At 44.1% G+C, this 20,910-nt stretch overlaps 1 protein-coding gene across 6 annotated transcripts in view; it reads left to right on the top strand.

Annotated features, from left to right (window-relative positions):
* KCNT1 (potassium sodium-activated channel subfamily T member 1) overlaps positions 1-20,910 on the top strand; it is a 192,998-nt gene that overhangs the window by 63,520 nt on the left and 108,568 nt on the right. For 3 of the 6 annotated variants that reach the window (XM_032767564.2, XM_032767566.2, XM_032767563.2), the window contains exon 1: positions 6,512-6,702. The exons of the other annotated variants lie outside the window; for them this stretch is intronic. In XM_032767564.2, the coding sequence (XP_032623455.1) occupies positions 6,554-6,702 (149 nt within the window). In that variant the 5' untranslated portion in view covers positions 6,512-6,553. Of the gene's footprint in view, positions 1-6,511; positions 6,703-20,910 lie in introns of those variants that run through there. 6 annotated transcript variants of the gene reach the window in all.

Here is a 20,910-nt window from a genome sequence, read left to right as displayed (position 1 = left end):
AAGAGAACACACTAAGGTTTGTGCTTTAAAACACAAAACACACCCACTTCCCCCAAATCATCACACTGGAATGAAGGATCTCTAAGTGCGAACGCTGACTCATTTCTGCCAGTGGCTGAACTTCACATGAATAGATACCAACATTAATTTTTCTGCTGCTTTAGATTGTCTCTCCAAATGCAAACCACAATGTCCCTAAAGACCCGGATTGTCATAATTTTGTGTCTTGTATATATTAAAAACATGCTACTATTGACTCTGTAATATCTACTCCAGTCGCACACATCCCAGCATGAAGAAAGAGAAGTCTCCTAGTGCAGCAAACAGGGGTGAAGTATGCTTCCATACTGGAGGTTGCAGGGGCTGCTGTTATTTTCCTAAAAACAATAATAATACATTCCAAGGAGAGAAAATATTTCCACAGTAATCTAAGAAGCACACTGATGTGTTTTCTTCCATTTGTGCATGGCATCCATTGGAGGAGAGAGCCCTATAGCTGTTTAAAAAAATAATTGCATGAATCCAGATTCTTATGCCAAATGGGTCAGATTCTGAGGAGACTTTGTGAGTCCTTAGCACATCTGAGGATATTGCCTATTGATAATATATTCCCCAGCGTGAGGTAAGTGCAAGGGCTCCAATTTATATGTTGCAGTAACAGAGCTCTGCAATAGTTAGACATCTCTGCAAATTGTGCTTTTTAGCAGGTTCAGGTTTTCCAATGTGCTGCTGATGAATTGCATATTTCTGACTACGTTGTGCATACTTTTTTCCTGTCAGTTGCTTCTGTGCTTCATTTGTTGTAACCACGAGGACAAATGTTACATGGAAGAATAATTCATTTATAGTTATTTTATCATACGGATGATAACCAGCTCGAGTTCAGGGGTTAAAGTGATGCCAAAGCATGTGTGGTACTTTAAGCAGTCATTAAGCCTGATTGCTGAAAGCCAGAGAATGGTTGGATTGCTTCTGTGATAAGCCTTGATTTATTTAGCAAGGATCTTGGAAAGTACAAGCTTTCACTGAAGATTTCAGTGGTCTGGATGTCATTTTTCCTAGTAGCTCAGCCTAAAATTTGGTTTCTTAATGTTTCCCGGCTTCTTACTGCCAGAAAATCTTCTTTCCACCCTATTAGAAACTTCCATTTGTGGTAGTGGCTTTTGTTAACCCCAGAGATTTGTTGGGATGACGACACCACTAAAGCTTTGTAAACTCATGAGGTTCTCTAAGGCCGGGTATTTCTTTGTCTCTATTCCGCTTCCCCTCCCAAGTTTCACTCTGACTTTTGGAGACAGATCTTCAGCTAGTATATAGTGGCATAATTGCATTCAACAGAACAATATTGGTTTATACCAGTTCAGAATCTGGTCACTTCATTTGGAATGCACCTAAAACCTCCAACTGAAACCCAGGGGAAGCAGCAGGTTTTATGTAGCTCATGGGTAAGCCATGTGTGAAAGCAAGTTTCACTTGGTTTGGACATTACCCCTAAATGTTTGGATTGACCAGGCCCAGGCTTGCACCAAAGATTTATGGGCTTTAGCAAATGTTTTGACTACAGATGAGGTCCAAACCACATTCCCAGATCCATGTACTGTTCCCCCAAATTTTGTGGCATCTTAGTTCTACATCCAAACTTTGTGGCTTAGATCTGCCTCCACTTTTGCTAACCCTGAGCTGAGTTCCGAGTTTGCAAAACTCACCAGAGTTTATTACATAGATTCATCTTTCACACTGAAAACTGTGAGAATCCTGCTGGATATTTGCCTATCGGCGTCTTTCAGTGCTAAAAAACAGTGTGCCAAAGTCACTTTTGAAAATGGGACTTACGCTTCTAATACCCCATTTCTCCTCTTCTTCCTCAATGGTATGGGCTCTGTGTGCTCCCCACTCCCACCTTCGCTCCATGCCCATAACAGGATCCCCAGTCTCCCCCAGGGGCTCTGTGTGCCCACTATGCCCCTCTGCCCAATTCCAGGGTCCCCCATTCTACCCTTGTGCTAAAAGTTCTGTGTGCTCCCCATTCCTGCCTTCCCCCAGACCAGGGTCCTCCATTCTCTTCCCCCCAGACCAGAGGCTGTGCGCACACCCTCAGCTCCCTTTTCTTCTTTGTCTGGGAAGTAAATAATTCAATGTCCAACATGATAACCTCAATCAGGACGATAAACAGGGATGTTGTTATACTGGAAGGTGTTAGTGGTGCCATCCACCAGTTGTGTTTGATATACGGACAATTGCAGAGGTCCTTGAAGCAATGACTGTTCCATATGCCTCCCATTTTCCACTTTTTCAGTTTTCTGATCTACCCCCCCCCACCAAAAAAAAACAACCAAACCAACCCACCCCCCAATAAAATGAATGGAGTTCTGGCCATTGGTGCCTAGAACTTTTCCTGAAATTTTGGAATTGATCAGATGTGGTGTTCAAAAGTTCTTGCAATGCAGACACAGAAATGCTGTCATGCTGAGTGGGAAGCTTTCTGCAAGTTCAGCCATCAAGACTGTTCTCTGTGCATACCGTGCGCTTTTACACAGTTCCTCATTTGCAAACTTACTTCCAGAACCCAGCCAGCAAGTAGCTGGAGCACAAACGATAAGAGTCTGTAGTTATTTTTGCAGGGCTGCGCACTGGCTTTCACAAACAGCTTGAAAAAGTCATTGCAAAATATATTCTGAAAGTTCAGGATACTATACCTGGTCAATAAATGGCCAGTACAGTGTGGTGTGTACTTGTTGCAAAAGTCTTGAGCAAATGGGTAGCACAGAAAGATTTAGACCAGCTTTTGAAATCTTTTTAGTAATTTTAAATGTGATTACGTATTTGCATGTTACTGTTAAATTTGAAGCACTTTGCAAACATAAGTCGCATTTCCTGTGCTGAAAAGCTTGCCATTAAGTGAAATAGGGTGCAGTTTTGCAGTTGTGCAGCAAAGCGAGGCAAAACCTTCTCCATGAACATGATGCCAACGCAAAGAAGATTGACTGTGATGACTGTGCATGTAGCATATTCCAAAGTGACAGTATGAACATGAGTTGACAGTGATGGATTCTTTTGTAGACCCTATGCTATGAAACCAGCTAGCTGTTCTGTGCTGACTCTTTGTAAATGTAGATTGCTGTGTGTGGGTGAAGACATAATAATACTCTTATAATGTGGGAGCAGGAATGATATGAGACTATTCAAATGACTATGTCTGTCTGCATCATTCCATATGAATGATCATATCAAGGGAGATCTGCAGACATTGGGTTTGATCTGAAGCCCATTGCAATCAATGAGGATCTCTTCAGTGACTTCAGTGGGCACTGGATGAGGTCCTGAGTTAGACAGCATGTTTCACTGCTGTGACTGTTGTAGGTAAAAATCCAGACTGGATTTTTGTGCACTGCTTGCCACAAACGACATCACATTCCAAATGAATCTACCCTGGAGCTCTGCACTCCTCTTAGTAGGTGCCAGTCGCCTTCCCAGTGCCAAGACCAGCAGTCCTACAAGACAGATTAGGAGTTTAGTTTTTCTAAGGTGATTTGTTGGACGTCAGCCTGAAGCTTAAGATTTGCTGATTATTTTTCTCTCCAAATTAGTTATTTTAAACCGTGTGTAAATGTTTTAATTTTACTTTACGTCCTTCCTTCCAGGGCTAGGCTACTGATCTGGTCAGAGCTGTGCGTGTGTCGTGGGCGCATTCACTGACCCGAGGCTGCAAAAGAAAACTGGCTCCCATGGCTCCATTTTGTTGTTGATGCCTCCAAACCAGAGATGTCGCCCATACTGACCTTCGTACAGAGCACATTTCTAGCTAGCCAGGCATCTGCCTCTGAGCAGAGCCAAAGGAAGATTTTACTATAGCAGTGGGCCTCAGGTGGGGGAAACAATCCAATTCTCCGGCTGTTCAATAGAGTTTACATTCAAATTGAGGCATGAGGCCAGTTTCCGGTTTCAGATTAGTTACTCTAATGAGTCATAATTAGAGTATTTCTTTAAGGGCTTGGCTACACTCGAAACTTCAAAGCAGTGGCGCGGGAGCGCTGGCGCGGCAGCACTTTGAAGTGTGAGTGTGGTTGTAGCGCCAGCACTGGGAGAGAGCTCTCTCAGTGCTGCATGTACTCCACCTCCCCGGGGGGATTAGCTTGCAGCGCTGGGAGCTGCGCTTCCAGCACTGTGGCACTGTTTACACTGGCGCTTTATCTTGCAGTGCTCAGGGGGTGTTTTTTTTCACACCCCTGAGCGAGAAAGTTGCAGCGCTGTAAAGTGTTTGTAATATCAATTTCCTTCAGACAAAGAACCCAACCAGCCTCCATGGAGAAACACAAGTAAGAGCAAAATAAATGTCCACAAGTTAAATACTAATGAATTCAGTTGCATAAAAGTTTTCTAGCAAAATGTAGTGTATAAAGAAAAGTTCTTTGTCATTGCTTAAAGTTTTGCTATAGGTTATATAGCTTACTTAGGGCTCCACATTGTTAAAAGATTTATTTTGAAGTTGCTATACTTTCTGATTTTTAGAGAATTTCTCCACTCTCACAGCTTTTGCTAATATGTCAAAATACCAAATGCATTTATCATAGTAATTTTTAAAGCCCTCTTGTTTCATTGAGTAGATCTAACATGCATGACCACATTTATTATTAGTATGTTAAATGGCTGCACAAAAAGAGTTTTGGCAGCCAATACTGGAAACTACTTAAACAAAAGGAAAATATTAAATGATGCATTTGCCATGGATTCAGTCGAATCTAATGAGAATTCCCCCTCTTTTCAGTCACATTTTCAGCAACTGTTATACCCAGCATGACTTTTTCTGAACAATTCCATCTTCTTTCTCCACCCTGCCACTCAGCAGTGATCTCAGGTTAATGTGAATGTTGAAATGAGAAATCAGCAGTTTGTAGTGGGCTTGCAAAGTATAATTAAGCATTAAATGCCTAGTTTGCAGTATAGCCATACGCGGCCCCTGGAATGGCGTGGCCTCCCCCAGGCAGCAGCAGCTCCTGCTCCATGGGGAGAAGAGGAAGCCCATGCCTCCCCTTTCCCCCACATCTGCCCTTTCAAGCAGTTTGAACAGCTTCCTTACCTTGCTCTTGAAGTACCGTTTGCACAGTTTCCTGTCAAAACCGCAAACAGCAGTGGAAGTCTCGGCTGATGTTAGGTGCTTGCTTAAAGCCTGATATCACCGATTGTATATGCTTATGAATATGTAATCAATTAATGTGAGGAATGAGTGAGATAGTATGAGTGTAAGAAACTAATCACAAGGCTTGAACTGAAATATTACCGTGTAAGGATGATCAAAGTGTGTATGGGGCTGTTTAAGAGCTGGCATGTCATATAACTCTTCAATAGGTGCCCTCAGTACTGTCCTTGGTGCTGAAACTCCCACCGCACACTTGGCTGGCCTAAGTATTTAAATTACGCACTAACCCGGGCAGAGTTCTTTACTAGAATCCGGAAGGCAGCCAGGCCATCCTGCCCCTGTTGTTCGATGCGTTGCAAACTGATCTGAAGTGAGGAATATCAGTGGGAACCTCCTGGATGATAACTAAAGTGTGAGTGACAATTTTTATGAATATTTAAGATTTATTTACTTTTCAGCATCCTTGGAGAACTTGCCTGACAAAGTTATATTTTAACCAAAGAAGCACAGGTTACATTGGTAGTGGGATAAAGAGCCAGTTACTTTAAAAGTCACTGGTTTGAATCCAGCCTAAACCAGTAGTGTCTGAAAGCTGTTAGCAACTGATGGTAGCTGAAGGGACAGGGAGCAGTGGGGTTGATGAGTGAAAGTCCAGTTTCATGAGGATAATGCCCACATCACCAAAACCACCACTGTGATGGGTGCTAATGAATGGTAGCCATCTCAGTAGCCAGCCCAAGGACTTAATGGCCCATGCTGAATGGACTTCCCCTTCACCCACAGAGGTGCTCCTTCTAAGTCAGGTTTGAGGTGTGTAAACACGGCAATGTGGGGGAAGCCTGTACTGATTCTCCCAGTGCTGTGTGAGGACTCAGCCTCTGAGATTATCATTTACCAGCATTAAAATTCACTCAGACATTTGCAAAAAGAAACGTGTGTGTGGGGGGGTGGAATAGCACCCCCACATATAGGAATGAAGAAGAATTTCTTTGATCCTTTGTCCCACAAGCCACTGCTGTCTTGGGTGAAGTAATAAAACCAATCCAGTCATTTTAATAATTAGCCAGCCAAGGCAAAGGATATCCTGCACTATACAAATATGTTTTTAGTTTATGAAGTGAAACCATTATACAGGCTTCTGCATTATGAATCTCTTGTTGTCTCTGCTGTTTTACTGCCTGGCACTCAATTCATAACAGCAGCGTGACCATGGACTTTTCCTTAATTTCCCTCGCTACCAAGATAAATCTACAGGGCAGGAGTGTTCCACTGAGCAGCTGCGAGTGGGGAGAGTGACTGGAGGAAGAAGGTGGTACATGCCGACAGCTCTGAACTGCAGGCAGTACAAGGATTGCTATGTATGAGAGAGTTCAGGGGGAAAAGAGGAGGAAGTAGGAGGCAGCCAAAGCTCTTAGAATGGCAAGAGCCAAGCTGAAGAATTCCCCATCTGAGATCAATTCACATGTAAAAACTGTCCCACCAGCAACAACAGAGGATGTCCATGGGGTCAGCCCCTTGTTACCAGCTCGGAGGATGGGATCCTTGGGGAGTGATGTCGGACAAAGGTATTGCAGGACTGCAGTGGTGCATGAGGTTTACAGGGGTGGGGGTGGCGGCACATTTTTTGTTTAAATATAAGGAATAAATCAGTGCAATCAGTGGCTCTTAGGGGTGGTGGAGTGCATTGCTTTTGGTAGATATGTTAAAACCCTAATGTTCCATTGTGAATTAGGCAGCAGGATCAGGAGAAAGCCAGTTGCTTTTGAAAATTTTATAGGCATTCCTGTCTCTTTGAATAGCAAAAGCAGATCTGAAAGGCAGCATGGAGACCTCCAGGGCTGCTACCCAAAACTGTTAACTTGCACTGCACAGTATCTGTGCAGTATGAAAATGAAGCTTATTGTATGGTGATAACACAACACTGTGCAAAGTGCCTATGCACCATATTTTGAACTGCAATCATAGGTGCAAAATCTCACATCTGAGGAATAATTTATGTATGATCACACACGAAAATTATCAAAGTACTTGCATACACAAATGCTGCAGCCTCTTTCTGTAAGCACACAGCTGCTATGTGCATGGAGCTATGAGCCATTTCTTAGATGGGTCAGAATATTGTTCTGTATTGCATTTGCATTTATTCAATTCCTAGCTTCTTCCTCCATAGTGTTTCCTGAATATTGAAAACATGCAGATGTTGTCCCTCACTTTCTGTTCTGTTTGTTCTGTTTTGTATTCCTTTTATTCCCCCTTTATTTTCAACCTTTCACCTCATCAGCACTCTGTTCCTTCTCAGCACAAATGGGTTATCTCACCTTTGATCATGTACTGTATTTCCCAGTGTGTAATTTGGTGATTTTTCAAGTTCAGGCTTCCAAAGCAAATGAGTCACGATAGGAAAGCTTCTGCCCATGTCAGGTTTTACTTGTTTGGCATTTGCTTGGGAGGAATTAGCTGTTTCAGAAGCAGCCTCTCTACATATGTTATTGGGCAAGGAGGGGAAATAGCAACACTTCTGGAATTAGCAGATGTGGTCCCAGTTAGAACAGATGGAGAAAGGAACATACCCTAGAAGCAAGGCATTGGAATCTGTGGGCTCCTCTTACTGGTGGCATGAGCGGTTGGGGTATACCATAGAGAACCATGCTGTGTGCATGCTGCGCTCCCAAGGGTCTGGAATGGAATGCTCAGCACCTGGCTTTCTGGCTGAGCTTGAGCACAAGTCTTGGCTTCCTGTAAACGTTCCCTCTCGGGGGAACATGTGACCTCCACCTGGTGATCTAGTGGGTCTTTGCCAGCTGACATCATGAGGCATGGTCTCAAATATCTGGGAAGTTGCAAATAGGCAGCATGCAGGTAGCTTAGAACCAAAGCAGGCACATGTCTGTGGTCTTGGCACACTATAGCCATCTGAGCCTCGCTTCATTTGGCACTGTTCTTCCACGGCCTCAGTGGTTTCCCCTCTGCCAGTTTGCTTGCCTTATGCCCATTTCATCAAAAGTGCTTACAAGCTTGGAATGATACATAGTCCTGTGGGAAGTGCACCTACATGCTTAGAAGGGTAGGGCTGATACTCTGTTGGCAGAGCTGCCAATGCAGGTAGCTTCACTCTCTGTGGCTGTTCACGCCCTGCCAGCTTATTCTTCCCAATGGTGGTGGGACTCTCAGGTTACAGCTGTGTTGTGGCCTTAAACGGCCTCACACTTACTGCTGGAACTCCTGTAGGAGTCCATCTGCTGTGAATCAGCCAGAAAGGTACTGACTGAGGAGTACAAGGGGCATCATCCCTCTGCCAGGCTCTGCGACTCAATGCTCTGCCTGCCCAGCCCTCTGTCTGCCCAACTCTTCCTTCCTTGTGTGATTCTTACTCCACACCCCTCTTTGGGGCAAACCTGACACAAGGTTCCCATTGGGGGGGCAAAGAGCCATTGCAGAATTAATGAAAATGCAGGGGTTCTAGAGGAGACCGTCACATGTATCAACATTCCAGAGGATATCTGTGGGGGTGCTGCCTCTGGGAAAGTAGGAGTGGGAACAGCAACAAAACGTGTTGTGCCCAATTCCCCTTGTCAGTGGGCTTTCAGTTGGTGCACTGCTGCGGTCCATTAGGGTAGACTTGGTGTCCCTGCACCACTGCCAACCACAGTGGCTCAACTCCCAGTATAAACAAGGGCTTAGCTGCATTTCCACTGAAGTGAACTAAGATGTGATTCTGACATTCTGCAGGTTAGATGCGGAGCACGAAGTGTTAGCTGGAAACAGCTCATAGCCTGTGAGAAGAGTGGATTGATCTCTTGAACCCTGGTCTAGCCCTCAGAACTTGTACTGAGCATGCCTTCCTGAATTCTGTCACTGATTTGCTTCCTTCCTTTGTGTGCCATTTCCTGATAACTGAGTTGGCAGTTTGAATCAAGAGTTTTACACATCACTGTTGCTGCTTACAGGTAACAAAAGAGGGAAGATTGCTTTGAAGTGGTGAATAGCTTATTTAAGATCTTCCATCTCCTCCAAAGGCAGATGCTGCACAGTCTCTGGCAGTCCCACTGAGCCGAGAAATGAGAATTGTTGCTGGGAGTTTGGGCTGAAATAATAAAGTGGTGGCAGAAGTAAAAAAAAAAAAAAATGTATTACAAACTGTTCCCAGGGATGCAGATTAGTTTGCTGTGAGACTGAAGCCCATGGCTTAGACTTGTAGGCTTTATTTTTCTCTTAATATTTCATATTTCAGCGATTTCATCTGTAAAAACGTGGTGGCTCAGGGTCCAGTGCAGAAAAATGGAGGTGGGCTTGTTTCAAAATAATACATTCTACAGGTGTTTGATATTTGAACATCTGAAAGCGAAGAAGTGGGGAGACCTGTATTTCCCCTGGTGTACAGAACTCGGAGCACTTTTCATCGGGACATTGAAGGATTGTCTCAGTTCATGCCTTAGGTACATAGGAGAGCCATTGGAGTTATTTCTTTGTCTCAAAGGGCTGATCTGGGCTGATTGTATTCCAACCTGTGCAACCTCTCTGAGCCCAGCGGGGTGGAACACAGTGCAGAATCTGGCTCTGTCTAAGACACACGTCTTTAACTGTTCCTAGAAACAGGGTTTTGGGGAGCTTGGCTATTGAATATGGGAACCAAAATGGGGGAATTTAAACAGATTCAGCTGCAGCCATTCATTCCTGTATTGAGTTGAGTTAATGGTGCAGGGAGGATTTCACGGAAGGAAACATATGATAGGAAACAACACTGAGAAGCCACAGCAAAAATCCGACCTAGCTCATGCTTTAAATACCCTGCTGCACTGGGGCAGTTTAAGGCGGCTGTGTTTGGTAGGCAGCTGCTGGCCAGCTGTAGGACATGAAAATACCTGCACTTGCATGTACCTTCCCATTTCATGTGCTGCTGATTTCTCTGATGCACCAGATACAAGGATTTTTTTTTTAATATAAAAAAGCAATTTTGCAACAGAATCATACCCTGTGCATGCAGCTGGGAAAGAGGGGGCTTTTTGGCCAGTTGCCCTGGGGCAATCTTAGGAGAGCAGAAATGTGCACACAGAATAGCTTGTTTTTAAGGCCTTTTCTGAAACACTCTCTCTTCTCTCCCCATGGCACACTGCAGAGAGCTCAGTTGATTGGCTTGAAAAGCACAAAGGGTTGAGCAGAAGTAGCTATGAAATGAATCCGAGGAGCCATTGTTTAACCCTCTTTTTTTTTTTTTGAAAAAGCTACATTCTAAGAGAAACTTTGCTTGTTTTCTTTTTCCAAACAAAAATAAGTAAATGGAGCTTTGCTTTGGCCGCTTGCCACCATGAGCAAACCAGCTAGATCCCTGGCTGGCATCTCCCCAGCACTCCAATGAGGAAAATAGCAACAGTCTAAACTCAACATCCCTTAAAGATCAAGCACTTCAGCAGGAGGGAGAACCATCCCAGAGTGTTTGGGAAGTGTCATTTCTAAACAGCCAGTGATGACTTCTCTCCCAGTGGGGCAGCCAGGCATTAAGAAATGGCTTGTACTTCTCTGCAGGCCCAAACGCAATTAGAACAGCGGAGAGGTCCAATGTGATTGTAGAGTCCATTAAAGCCCTTTTATATTAACAACCAAACTGCTGAGTGGAGTGTGTGTGCGCGTACGTGTGTGTGTGTGCATGTGCGTGTTTTCCACCTGCTGTCAAACACATTTCCATGTCAGTGTTAAAATTCCCTTTTTTGGGCAATAATCCTCAGAAATATTTTTTTAATCATTTCTTGAGCAGAAGGTTTTCTCCAGCAAATGTGGCCTTGTAAGATTGAACTGTATTTGCAATATACAAAATGGATTCTTTGGCTTTTTTAATATCAGCCTAGGGCATTTGGTACAGAAAAGAGAAACAGGATCATCAGCAGCTGACAGGTGGAATCCTGCTCCCTCCCCTGTCCCTTACAGAGTCCCACAAAAGCTGGAGATAGGTAACAGGTGTGTCACACAGTTATGTCAGCTGCTGAGCTCCCTAGAGACAGGCATTTAGAGCAGCAAATATCTTGTTACTTTACAGGGTTCCTGATCAACTCTGTCAAGACACTTTGGGCAGGACACCTCAGGGACAGAGATCCATACAATAGCTACTCTTTGGAACCCCCAGAGCAAGGCCACTGCCTTTATTAGAGGGACTGAAATGCCTACACCTAAACAATATTTAGATTGCTGAGTCAGGAGGTATTGTGTATCCCATCTCTGACCCTGTGTTTGGTAAGACTTCACCATACGCATCTGCTTTGGCTTTCCTGAGTCACGTTCACTGAGCTGCACCTGGCTGTCAGAATCATTTCTCTCTTCCCATGTCTTTGGGATTTCTGCTCCTTCCCCGCATCTTTTGGGCTTTGAGGTAATGGAAGACCGGTCTGAACCCACCTCCCTGAGCTTGGGGAATAGGGATGTTGGAATTACAGCCCTGATTGGGATTTTGGAACCGGGTCCAGCACTGTGATGGATCAAGGCTGTGACAAAGATGGCTTTTTAATTAGTTTTTTTAAATATCTATGTCAGACAAGAACTCCGCAGCCCTTCCTCTGGTGCAGGGCTGGTCACACTGGTCTCTTCCACCTCAGGATTAGATTTCTGCAATGTGCTGTTCATGTGGCAACACCACAAGGCTGCCCAGAAACTGAAGCGAGCACAGAATGCTGTAGCCTGCTTACTTAGTGGGTTCTCCATAGCAGGAATTTAAGTAGGTTCCCATAGTGTCTAACCTACAAAATGGATTTGGCCTTGGTTACCTGAGAAATCACCTCTCCCCCTGGGCCAGATGGCTCCAGCTGAGATCAGCAGTGATACTCAAGCTGCTGGGGAAGTTTTGTCTGAGTTCTGTTTTGGAGCTCGTTTCCTCCCTCGCTTCTCCAGAGTTCAGATCTGTTAACCTGTGGGTGCTCTACAGAGGGCAGGGTTCTCTCCAGGCTGTGGGCGAGGGCAGGGGCTGAGCACGGGAAGAGTTGAAATTTATGACTGGTGGATATTTCTGTGTGCAGGTCAGGTGAGCCACCCTTTGTTTAATTGTACTGTGTGATTGTTGTGCTGAACATATCAGCCCTATGTTACGGTTGCCCAGAACAAAGAATGGATCTATGGAGCTTTTTAGATCTATATAAGCAAACAATGTGTTGATCCCAAAGCCCAGATCCAAACAGCTCTGAATTTGGGAGGCATGAATGGCATGTATGGGTACATGTTGGGGTCCAACTCCTGACCCAGAACTGAATTTAGTAGCTCAACTCCATCTCACTTAAAAATATTTTTAATTTACCATTGTAAAATTAAGCTCTTGTATAGGAGTTAATTCCTAATGGTATCAGACTTTCATGCACCTGATCTCTGCCAGGTTCCGTCACTGACTCTTCCCATGTGAAAGTTTTTAATCCTTCCAGATACAATGCCAGGAGTGAGGACACGGTTGTGTGGCTAAACCCCTGCAGTGGAAATCAGAAAATCTGGGTTCTTTTCCTGGCTTTGAAATGGACTCACTGAGTAAACTTGGACCAAACCACTGTTCCCCTCTGCAGCTCATTTTCCACCTCTGAAAAGTATTTCTCCATCTTACAGGGATATTGGCAAAGGGAGCTTGGAGAGGAAGGACAGCCCAGTGGTTATGGTGGTAGCCTGGGATTTGGGATTCCCAAATTCAGTTTCCAGTTCTGCCACAGACTTCCTGCATGACCTTGGGCAAGTTATTTAGTCTTTCTGTGCCTCAGTTTCCCATCTGTAAAATGCCTCACAATGTTGTGAAGTGAATATTCAGGCAATCAGACACCTCAGTATTAGGGGCCATAGAGTGCTGTGGATGTTTATAAGCATTTTGTTTCTGCTGCTGCAAAGGATTAAGAGCTGCTCTAGTGTTCATATGCATTCTTCTGTTTTCAGACTTGATGTTAATGCTGGTCTTACAGACCATTTTTTCCACAGTGACTGGGACGGCTCTTCTACAATTCTGCTTGATGCAGTTCCATTGGGAAAACTGAAGAGAGTGGAAACTTTTTTAGGCACCCTTAGCGAATTTGCTGGTGCATGCTTGTAACCTAGAATCTAAACCATCTGATGTCATACCTGTATAGTGGAGGCAGTTAAAAGATGGGTATGACATCAGCAGACAGTGATATTACTTGTAGCCAATCAGAATGCACCTATGAACAGTTAGCGCAGGGGTTTTCAAACTGGGGGTCAGTACCCCTCAGGGGGTCGTGAGGTTATTATGTGAGGGGTTGTGAGCTGTCAGCCTCCACCCCAAACCCCACTTTGCCTCCAAAATTTATAATGGTGTTAAATATATAAAAAAGTGTTTTTAATTTATGGGGGGGGGTTGCATTCAGAGGCTTGCTGTGTGAAAGGGGTCACCAGCACGCACAAACGTTTGAGAACCACCGAGTTAGAGCTACAATCTTGGCATATGTGAGAAAAGAGGCGGCCAAATTCCAAGCTTTGTCAAACTCTGAGGAGTGGACATTTCACAGATTCTCTGCGACATGGTCATTCTGGACAGAGTAACCCAGGTGTCTGGGTTATGATCAGTGTAAGTTTAGCTCAGATGCTTGTTTATTTCCTCCTCTCATGTCTCACCCAAGTCGTTCTCGGCAGGAGCTCTACTGGAGACCATAGGAAGGCCAGACTTTGGGCCCAGAATAATAGAGTTTGCTGTGTTGAAGGTAGGCCTGTCACACAAATGAAGAAGATGCTTGGTATCTAAAGTCCGGTTACAATATCAATGCATACACTGGTAGGTGATAATGAACAGCAGATGGTCTAAGTTTCTGGCTGTAAGCAGAGAGAGATGACACCCATAGTAATTCCCGCTAAGAACAGTTAGTAAATAAGATGAAAGATTTCTTCACCTACCGTTGACGAGCATATACAATACAATGGTTTATGGTATCTGTTAAATGAGTCTTGGTTCTGAGTCTGGCTTTCATCCAACATCCATCTCATTGCTGTCTAGTCCTGGGCACTTTTCCATATGGCATAGCCTGTGAATCCTCTCATTGTGTACTTCACTGCATGAGAACGATATGGGCTATGCAAATATGTGTGATGAAACCCTGGTTCTTAACTTTCTTTCTGGAGGATTTGGATCTTGGCTCAGTGATTTATCTATATTAGTACTTATATGGCCCCTAATACTATAGAGTCTGTGTACCTCACAATCTTAAATCCATTTATCCTGCTTTAGTGTGAGATAGGGAAATACTGCTACCCCATTTTACAGAGAGGGAACTGAGGCAGAGGCTAAGGGACTTGCCCAAGGTCACAGAAGACATCTGTGGCAGAGCAGGGACTTGACTTCAAGCCCTAAGCTAAAGCCCTGACTACTGGACAGTGATTCCTTTCTGAAATCAGTTTCCCCCTCCTCTTGGTATAACTATGATAAAGGCAATGTGTCAATTAAAAACCCCACAAGATAAGCACAATACTAGTGCCTTTTTCTACACTGGGGCTTTTGTCTAGTAAACAGAATCTGGTGATGAACTGAAGGATTGTGCTCATGTAGACAACACTGGCAAGTTTGAATAAACCTTGGAGAGCCAGACATTTCTGCAAAGTAATTTATAACCATTCCAAGAGCATTGGGCAGTATAATTTTTTGCTTAGCTATCTTGCACAATGCTGTTTGTACAAACGAATTAACATGAAATATTTTGAGTAGTAATCTAATTTATGACTGAATCTCAAGGAAAAGGGTATGACCACTTCTTAAATATATAAACATCAGCATTTTGTGGCAGTAATACAGCCTTGTCTTGCCCCCAGTACTTTGTATTGATGAGTTTTGGTGCTGGTGGTAAGATTGTTGTTTGACACTTCTCAAAATGATCCGAGAATTCTCATTTTGTTCCATTAACTGTCAGCATACTTGACGGATGTATTGTAAACCTAGCTTGTTACACTTCCTGATGGTGTACAGTTCCACTAGACTGGAGAGGCATGTGACTGTCAGAAATGATAGATGTGCATCTGAGGCTATGCATTTCTGACTAGGCAGCGGTGCACCCAAGTGAGGTCTCTGGCACAGAGACGTGAATCAGAATGTCCTTTGAAGAGTACATATCTCAAACAAAGCCTCGTTTAATGCCAGCTGTGTAAACTTTCACTTGGAAAGCCCTTTCCATAGGGCCAAATCCTCTTGCCAGTGCACACCCGCGGATCGGGGTGGGCTGGGCACTAAGGAAGTCTCTAGTGAACATCTTTGTGGGGAATCTGAGATCCGATAGAATTATGTCTCCAGCGGATTTTGTTCTACATCCCCTCCTTGAAGATGTTTTCCTCATCCTCCTCTTTCCTTTCTTTTATTCCGTCTTCTATCCCTCACCAAGCTATTCTTCTGGACCAACGACTGGCTCAGAACGTGGTGAGGACCATGGTCCATCTAATGCTTTAAGGAAATGGGTTTTTCAGCTGTAGGCAGTCTGCAGTCTGATGAAAGCAACACCATTTCATGTGCTGTCCCCACACACACACATCGGAGCAGAATTCCTACAACCTTTGTATGCCTAGAAGGACTGGGAGTTCTTATGACCTCCTGACTCGCATGGTTCTGAAACCAGCACTGGTGTTCTCATGTAATTGCTTATATCTTTGAAAGTACCAGGGGTACTAAGGTGTAAATTTCTTCTTTGAAATGAAGGCAGTAAATTGGAGAGTAGTCGTTCTACAGGAGAAGTGTTTTTTAATGCAACGAATTTACCGAAGTGTCTCTTGGAGCATCTCTAGGGGAGTGAAGAACCTCCAGAGTAGGAAGAAAATGTGCTGGGGGAGGGATCAGTCTTCTTGAACAACAACAAACTTTATCTGTTTGCAAAAAGATACTACAGATGTTCCAATTCCCCACTTCTTAAATGGAAAGAAAGCCAAACTCTCCAAAGTTAGCCCCCTAAAAAAGTACCCAGTGGGCAAGGTGTTGGAGCAGAAACCTTGAGGACACTGACTCATCCTATCAGAAGCGCTTCTTCATTATAGGTTCATCCCTGAGATTGAATACTTGACTCTTAGGAGTGGGACTTTCAGATTACTGTCCTCTGAGCCTCTCCTCATTTATTGGGAACTAATTTGTTTTATGGTTGCTATGTTGCATTTCTGTAGTATATGCTGCCTGAGGATCTCAAAGCACTTGAAAAACACCAAGGAATTTAGCCTCCAAATATCCCTATGAGGTAGGCAACTGAGGTACAGAGAGATTCATGTGACTTGCCTGAAGTCACATGTAATTTGTGGCCAGAACCAGGAATATAGTTCAGGTCTCCAGAGTCACCATTTGGTGGTCACCTGCCCTTTAATGAAGGAGTGTCTTCCTTTAGCCTTTTTAAACAGAAATGTCCCTGTGTTGCTACTACTGATGTCACAACAGAGGGAGCATAAGTACTCAAGGGCTAGCCGTGTTTTGACCATCACGTCAACTAGCCTTATTCAGAGCAGACATTGAAGTTACGACACTGCTGCTGCTCCCATCTTGACTATCACCGCGAACCTGGATGTGATGCATGGGATTTCTTTTCTCCCTGCTGCCTCGATTCTGCCCCAGTTCTGTGGTACACATTTGTGCTGCTACAGGCAGGGCTCTCCCTGCTTGCAGGGTCTCAGGGTCTGGGCTCCAGCTCAAGCCCGGACATCTACACTGCAGTTTTATAGCTCTGTAGCCCAAGCCCCGTGAGCCCAAGTCGGCTGAGCTGGGCCAGCCATGACCGTGCCAGGAGTTTTTTATCACTGTGTAGACATGCCCATCGTCACAGAATAGGGGCCAGAATTACTCCAGCACGCTAGTGAAGGTACAAAGCTCCAAGACACTGACACACTGCTGTGTGGTGTGGGCAGAGGTGCAATTACTTTTCTTCGTCCATAAGTGAGGTTTTATTGTTCCCTTGTTTCTAATAATCACCCAGTTGTTGTCTTTCAGTTTATAGTAAATCCCAGGCCTTGCAAATGGCTGCCATTTGGAATGCCATGGGCAGCATTCTCTCTTTACGAACAGTTTCCTCTCTCTCAGGTCGCCACCCTTGTGACTTGTCAGCCAGTGGTTCCAAATTAATCTTTTAATGTTTCTCAGCAATGGCTTCAAAAGCGACGCTGCCTTCTGCTTACCCCAGGTGGCAGTTAGCTGTCAAGCCTTGGGGCCCTTTCAAGTTGCTTTTCCCTCTGCTGTGTCCTGAAGGGCAGGTTTTGATCTCATGCATTCCAGTCAGATGCAGAGACCTGGGCTTGGCTGATAGGGTGGCGTGGCACCAACGGATTGGCACATCTGTTTTTCTTTCCTCGTAGTGCTGTAAGGCTGCAGGTATGGAAGGGTGGAGGCGGGTTGCAGAGAAACCCAATAAATTAAAACCACATTAATATTCTCCCGTGACATCTTGGCAATCCTGAGTTTGAGTGTTTAGGAGCTGCTTATTCTATCCAGCAATGCTAATTGATTTCGAAGCATATGGTAAAAGAGTGCCCAGTGTTACCTCCCGCAGATCTCCAAAGGTGGGCGGTGGCTGATGTAGAATTAGCAATTATTCTATATTCTAACAAGAAACAAAGTGGGTGAGGTAATATCTTTTATTGGACCAACTTTGACTGGTGGGGGAGACAAGCTTTTGAGTTTCACAGAGCTCAGGTCTAATAAAAGATATTACCTCACCCACCTTCTCTCTCTAATAATCTGGGACCAACACAGTTACAACAATACTGCAGACAGCACTCTAATAATGGTCATGATGTGGAACATAGCAACTGTGACAATAGCAATTGGCAGTTCCCTTGCCAATGCTACATAATGCTTGCCCTCAAAATCTTTGACAGAGCTGATGAATTCAAGCCAAAGGAAAAATCCCCTTTGTTTTCACATGGTTTTCCCTCTGGTGATTCCAAGACGGAACTTAAATTTGCTTCATGGCTGGATTTTACTTTTATTTTTGTAACTTGTGACACTTGCTATTTAGAATTCTACCCTTGAATTCTACTCCTCAGGGCATTTAACTGGAGGGCTCATTTAGGCATGGTCTGGATGTGGCTAATAGTAGTTGTAGGATCCTGTAAACTAGAGAAGGAAAAGGCCTCCTGGATCATCTTGCTGAGGGGCTTGAGCAAGTCTCTTGTATCCTCAGTTTCCTCACTTTAAAACAAGAATTATTCTGCTACACAAGGCCGGCTCCAGCCACCAGCATTCCAAGCAAGTGCTTGGGGCGCCAATCTGCCTGGGGCGGCAATCTGCCTGGGGCGGCAGTCCGTGTGTTTTTGCCCTCAAGCACTATGCTTAATTGCCGCCGCGGATGGCGGGGGCAGTCCATGTGCTGTTACGGTGGCTCACGCGTTCCCACGGCGGCGGTGGCAATTTGGCGGCAGCTTCTATGTTCAGCTGTCCATGGAGGTGCAGCTTCTGTCTTCCAGCTGAAGACAAGCTGCCATCGAATTGCCACCGCTGCAGAAACATGCGTGCTGCCTTAACGGCACACAGGCTGCCCCTGTCCACAGCAGCAATTCGGTGTGCTGCTTGGGGCGGCGAAAACAGTAGAGCCAGCCCTGCTGCTACACCTACCTTTGCAGAGCTGCTGTGAGAATCAGTTGTGATTCGTTTCTGGGACAGCTGCAAGGGAGGAAAGAGCCTTCCATGTAGCCCCAAACTGGAAAACTTCAGCTGAAAAATGAAAAAAATGTGAGGGAAGGAGACACTTTTACATCCACATTTTTATTTTGCTGAAAACTTAATTTTCAGATAGTGGAGGAGGTGTTGATGGAAAACTTTCAACCAACCCTAATATTTTCCAGTATTTTTTCCAGTTTAATGTTGATGAATTTTTAGATGGTGAGGAGCGTCTTGCTTCTGTATTTTAAAACCTACCTGTGGTCTCAGAATTTGCCCCGAGAAAAGTGGCTAAAGCAATTCCAGAGAGAGTTACTTTTCTGTCCATTACACTCAAGTCCCCGTTCAGAGGTTCCATCTGGTAAACAAGATGTTCTTTAGTTGCATGGGCTGGTTCCCGTTGGCATTCTGTGAGGCTCACGGAAATGGGCACCTGGCCAAGGCCTTCACATACAAGAAGCTGGAAGTAAAATTAACGAACTGTAATGGATAATTTCTGCTGCTGCCTTCCCCCGCACACACCTCGGTGGCATGTGAGAGGACTTCACAATTCAGCATTCGCTCCCTCAGATTATGTAAATGTCAGTTTTTCCTTGCAGTTTGTATAATAATTTCACCCCTGCTAGATTTTTTTCTATATGTTTAATTTTCATCCATCTCCATTTGTCTGAGATTTGGACAGTGCTGGTAAGTGGCTTGAGTTAGGCTTTAATAATGCTGAGAGGAGGGAAGTCATTAAATCAAGATTTGTATTGGAAATAAAGCTGCATAGCAGCTAGATGAATGTGCATATATGTCAAATCTAGTAGAGAAATCTTGGCAATTGCCATGGCTTATCCTGATATTCTGTTGGATCTGCCTCAGGGCTGGGCATATGGGTTCTCAATTTTTTTCAGTTGTGTTTGGTTTATTATGAGCATTTTTCTCCTTCCTCAGGAAGCTAGGGCTGATATAATCTTCTCATTGCATATTAATCACCCAGGAATATATTTGGAGAAAACCAGATCATCTGTTGTTTTGTCCCCATAAATGTGTCCCTGTGGCATTTAAAAAATTGAGTGGAAAAACAAACACAAATGGAGGGCCTGGAAGAGATCCTCACTGCTAATGTGTATAATAATCTAATTTGCAGTGAGGATGGCTGAGCTTGTTGGATCATTTCGCACACGTGTATTGGTCTCTGTTTACAGCTGGGGAAATTCTGTGTGCCTTCTCATTAACAAATTATGGTTCTCCTTCGAGTGCTCTAGTAGTTTACTGAAACCCTACACTTATTATCTCTGTGAGTAATAGCTAAAAAGGCCATTTTTTATATGAATTAAAGTACTTTTTCTTAGAGCATCATAACAGCAAGGCTAGTGTTTCAGCTGCGTAGGGCAGGAAAATGGGCATGTCAATGTGAATATATTTGCCAAAGAGCTGAATTCACAGGCTCAAGGACTGATGATACATGCGTAAAAACAGCTCAGGCTTTGTTCATGTGTCTCCACTGATGTGCCTCAACCCTGTTGCACAGGAATTACCTCTAGAAACAACAGGGGAATCTGGGTTCCTTCCATGTCCTCTTGCTCAGAGACTTCCCACAAAAGTGCCAATTGAGAGATAAACACCTGTCCCTTTGGAGTCAGACAGGTCTTGTTATGTCGACCAGAAGCCAGTCATCTCCATGAAGACTCCGAGCCATTATTTACTATTCTCCAACTCACTAAAGAAAATGAAAAATTATCTTTAGTTGAGTATGGGGCAATTGGATGCTCTGTCTTTTTTTTTCTTTTGTTTTTCTTGTACATTGAAATCCATCAGAGGAAAACTTATTAAAATCTCAGTAATGGATCAATACTTCTCTCCTTGGTGAAAAATGGTTCACCTCTGAATAGCTTAGTTTAGTTACCGTGGCTAATTGAGTGACCTTTCTACAGCTGTTTTAAAGCATCTACACTGACAAGCTTCAGCGCTGTAGTTCTCCATCAATGCTAGCAACAGTGAAGACAGAGTTTAAGCTTTTACACAGTGGTAACAATGCTTGAGCCCTGCCTATTCTACAACTTCCACCATTGTTACTTATCACCAATGCAGAAATATAGCTACAGTGTTTGGTAGTGTAGGTAAGGCTTTGGAGTTAGGAGAGCTGCACCACAGAAAACCAGAAGATCTGGGACTGATAAAGGAAGCTTTATTTGTCTGGGAAAAAAATCATTGC

This window comes from Chelonoidis abingdonii, chromosome 24, assembly GCF_003597395.2.
Source record: "Chelonoidis abingdonii isolate Lonesome George chromosome 24, CheloAbing_2.0, whole genome shotgun sequence".
NCBI classification, from domain to species: domain Eukaryota; kingdom Metazoa; phylum Chordata; order Testudines; family Testudinidae; genus Chelonoidis; species Chelonoidis abingdonii.
Note: the sequence above shows the minus strand (reverse complement) of the source record. Positions and strands in the feature narration are given on the sequence as shown.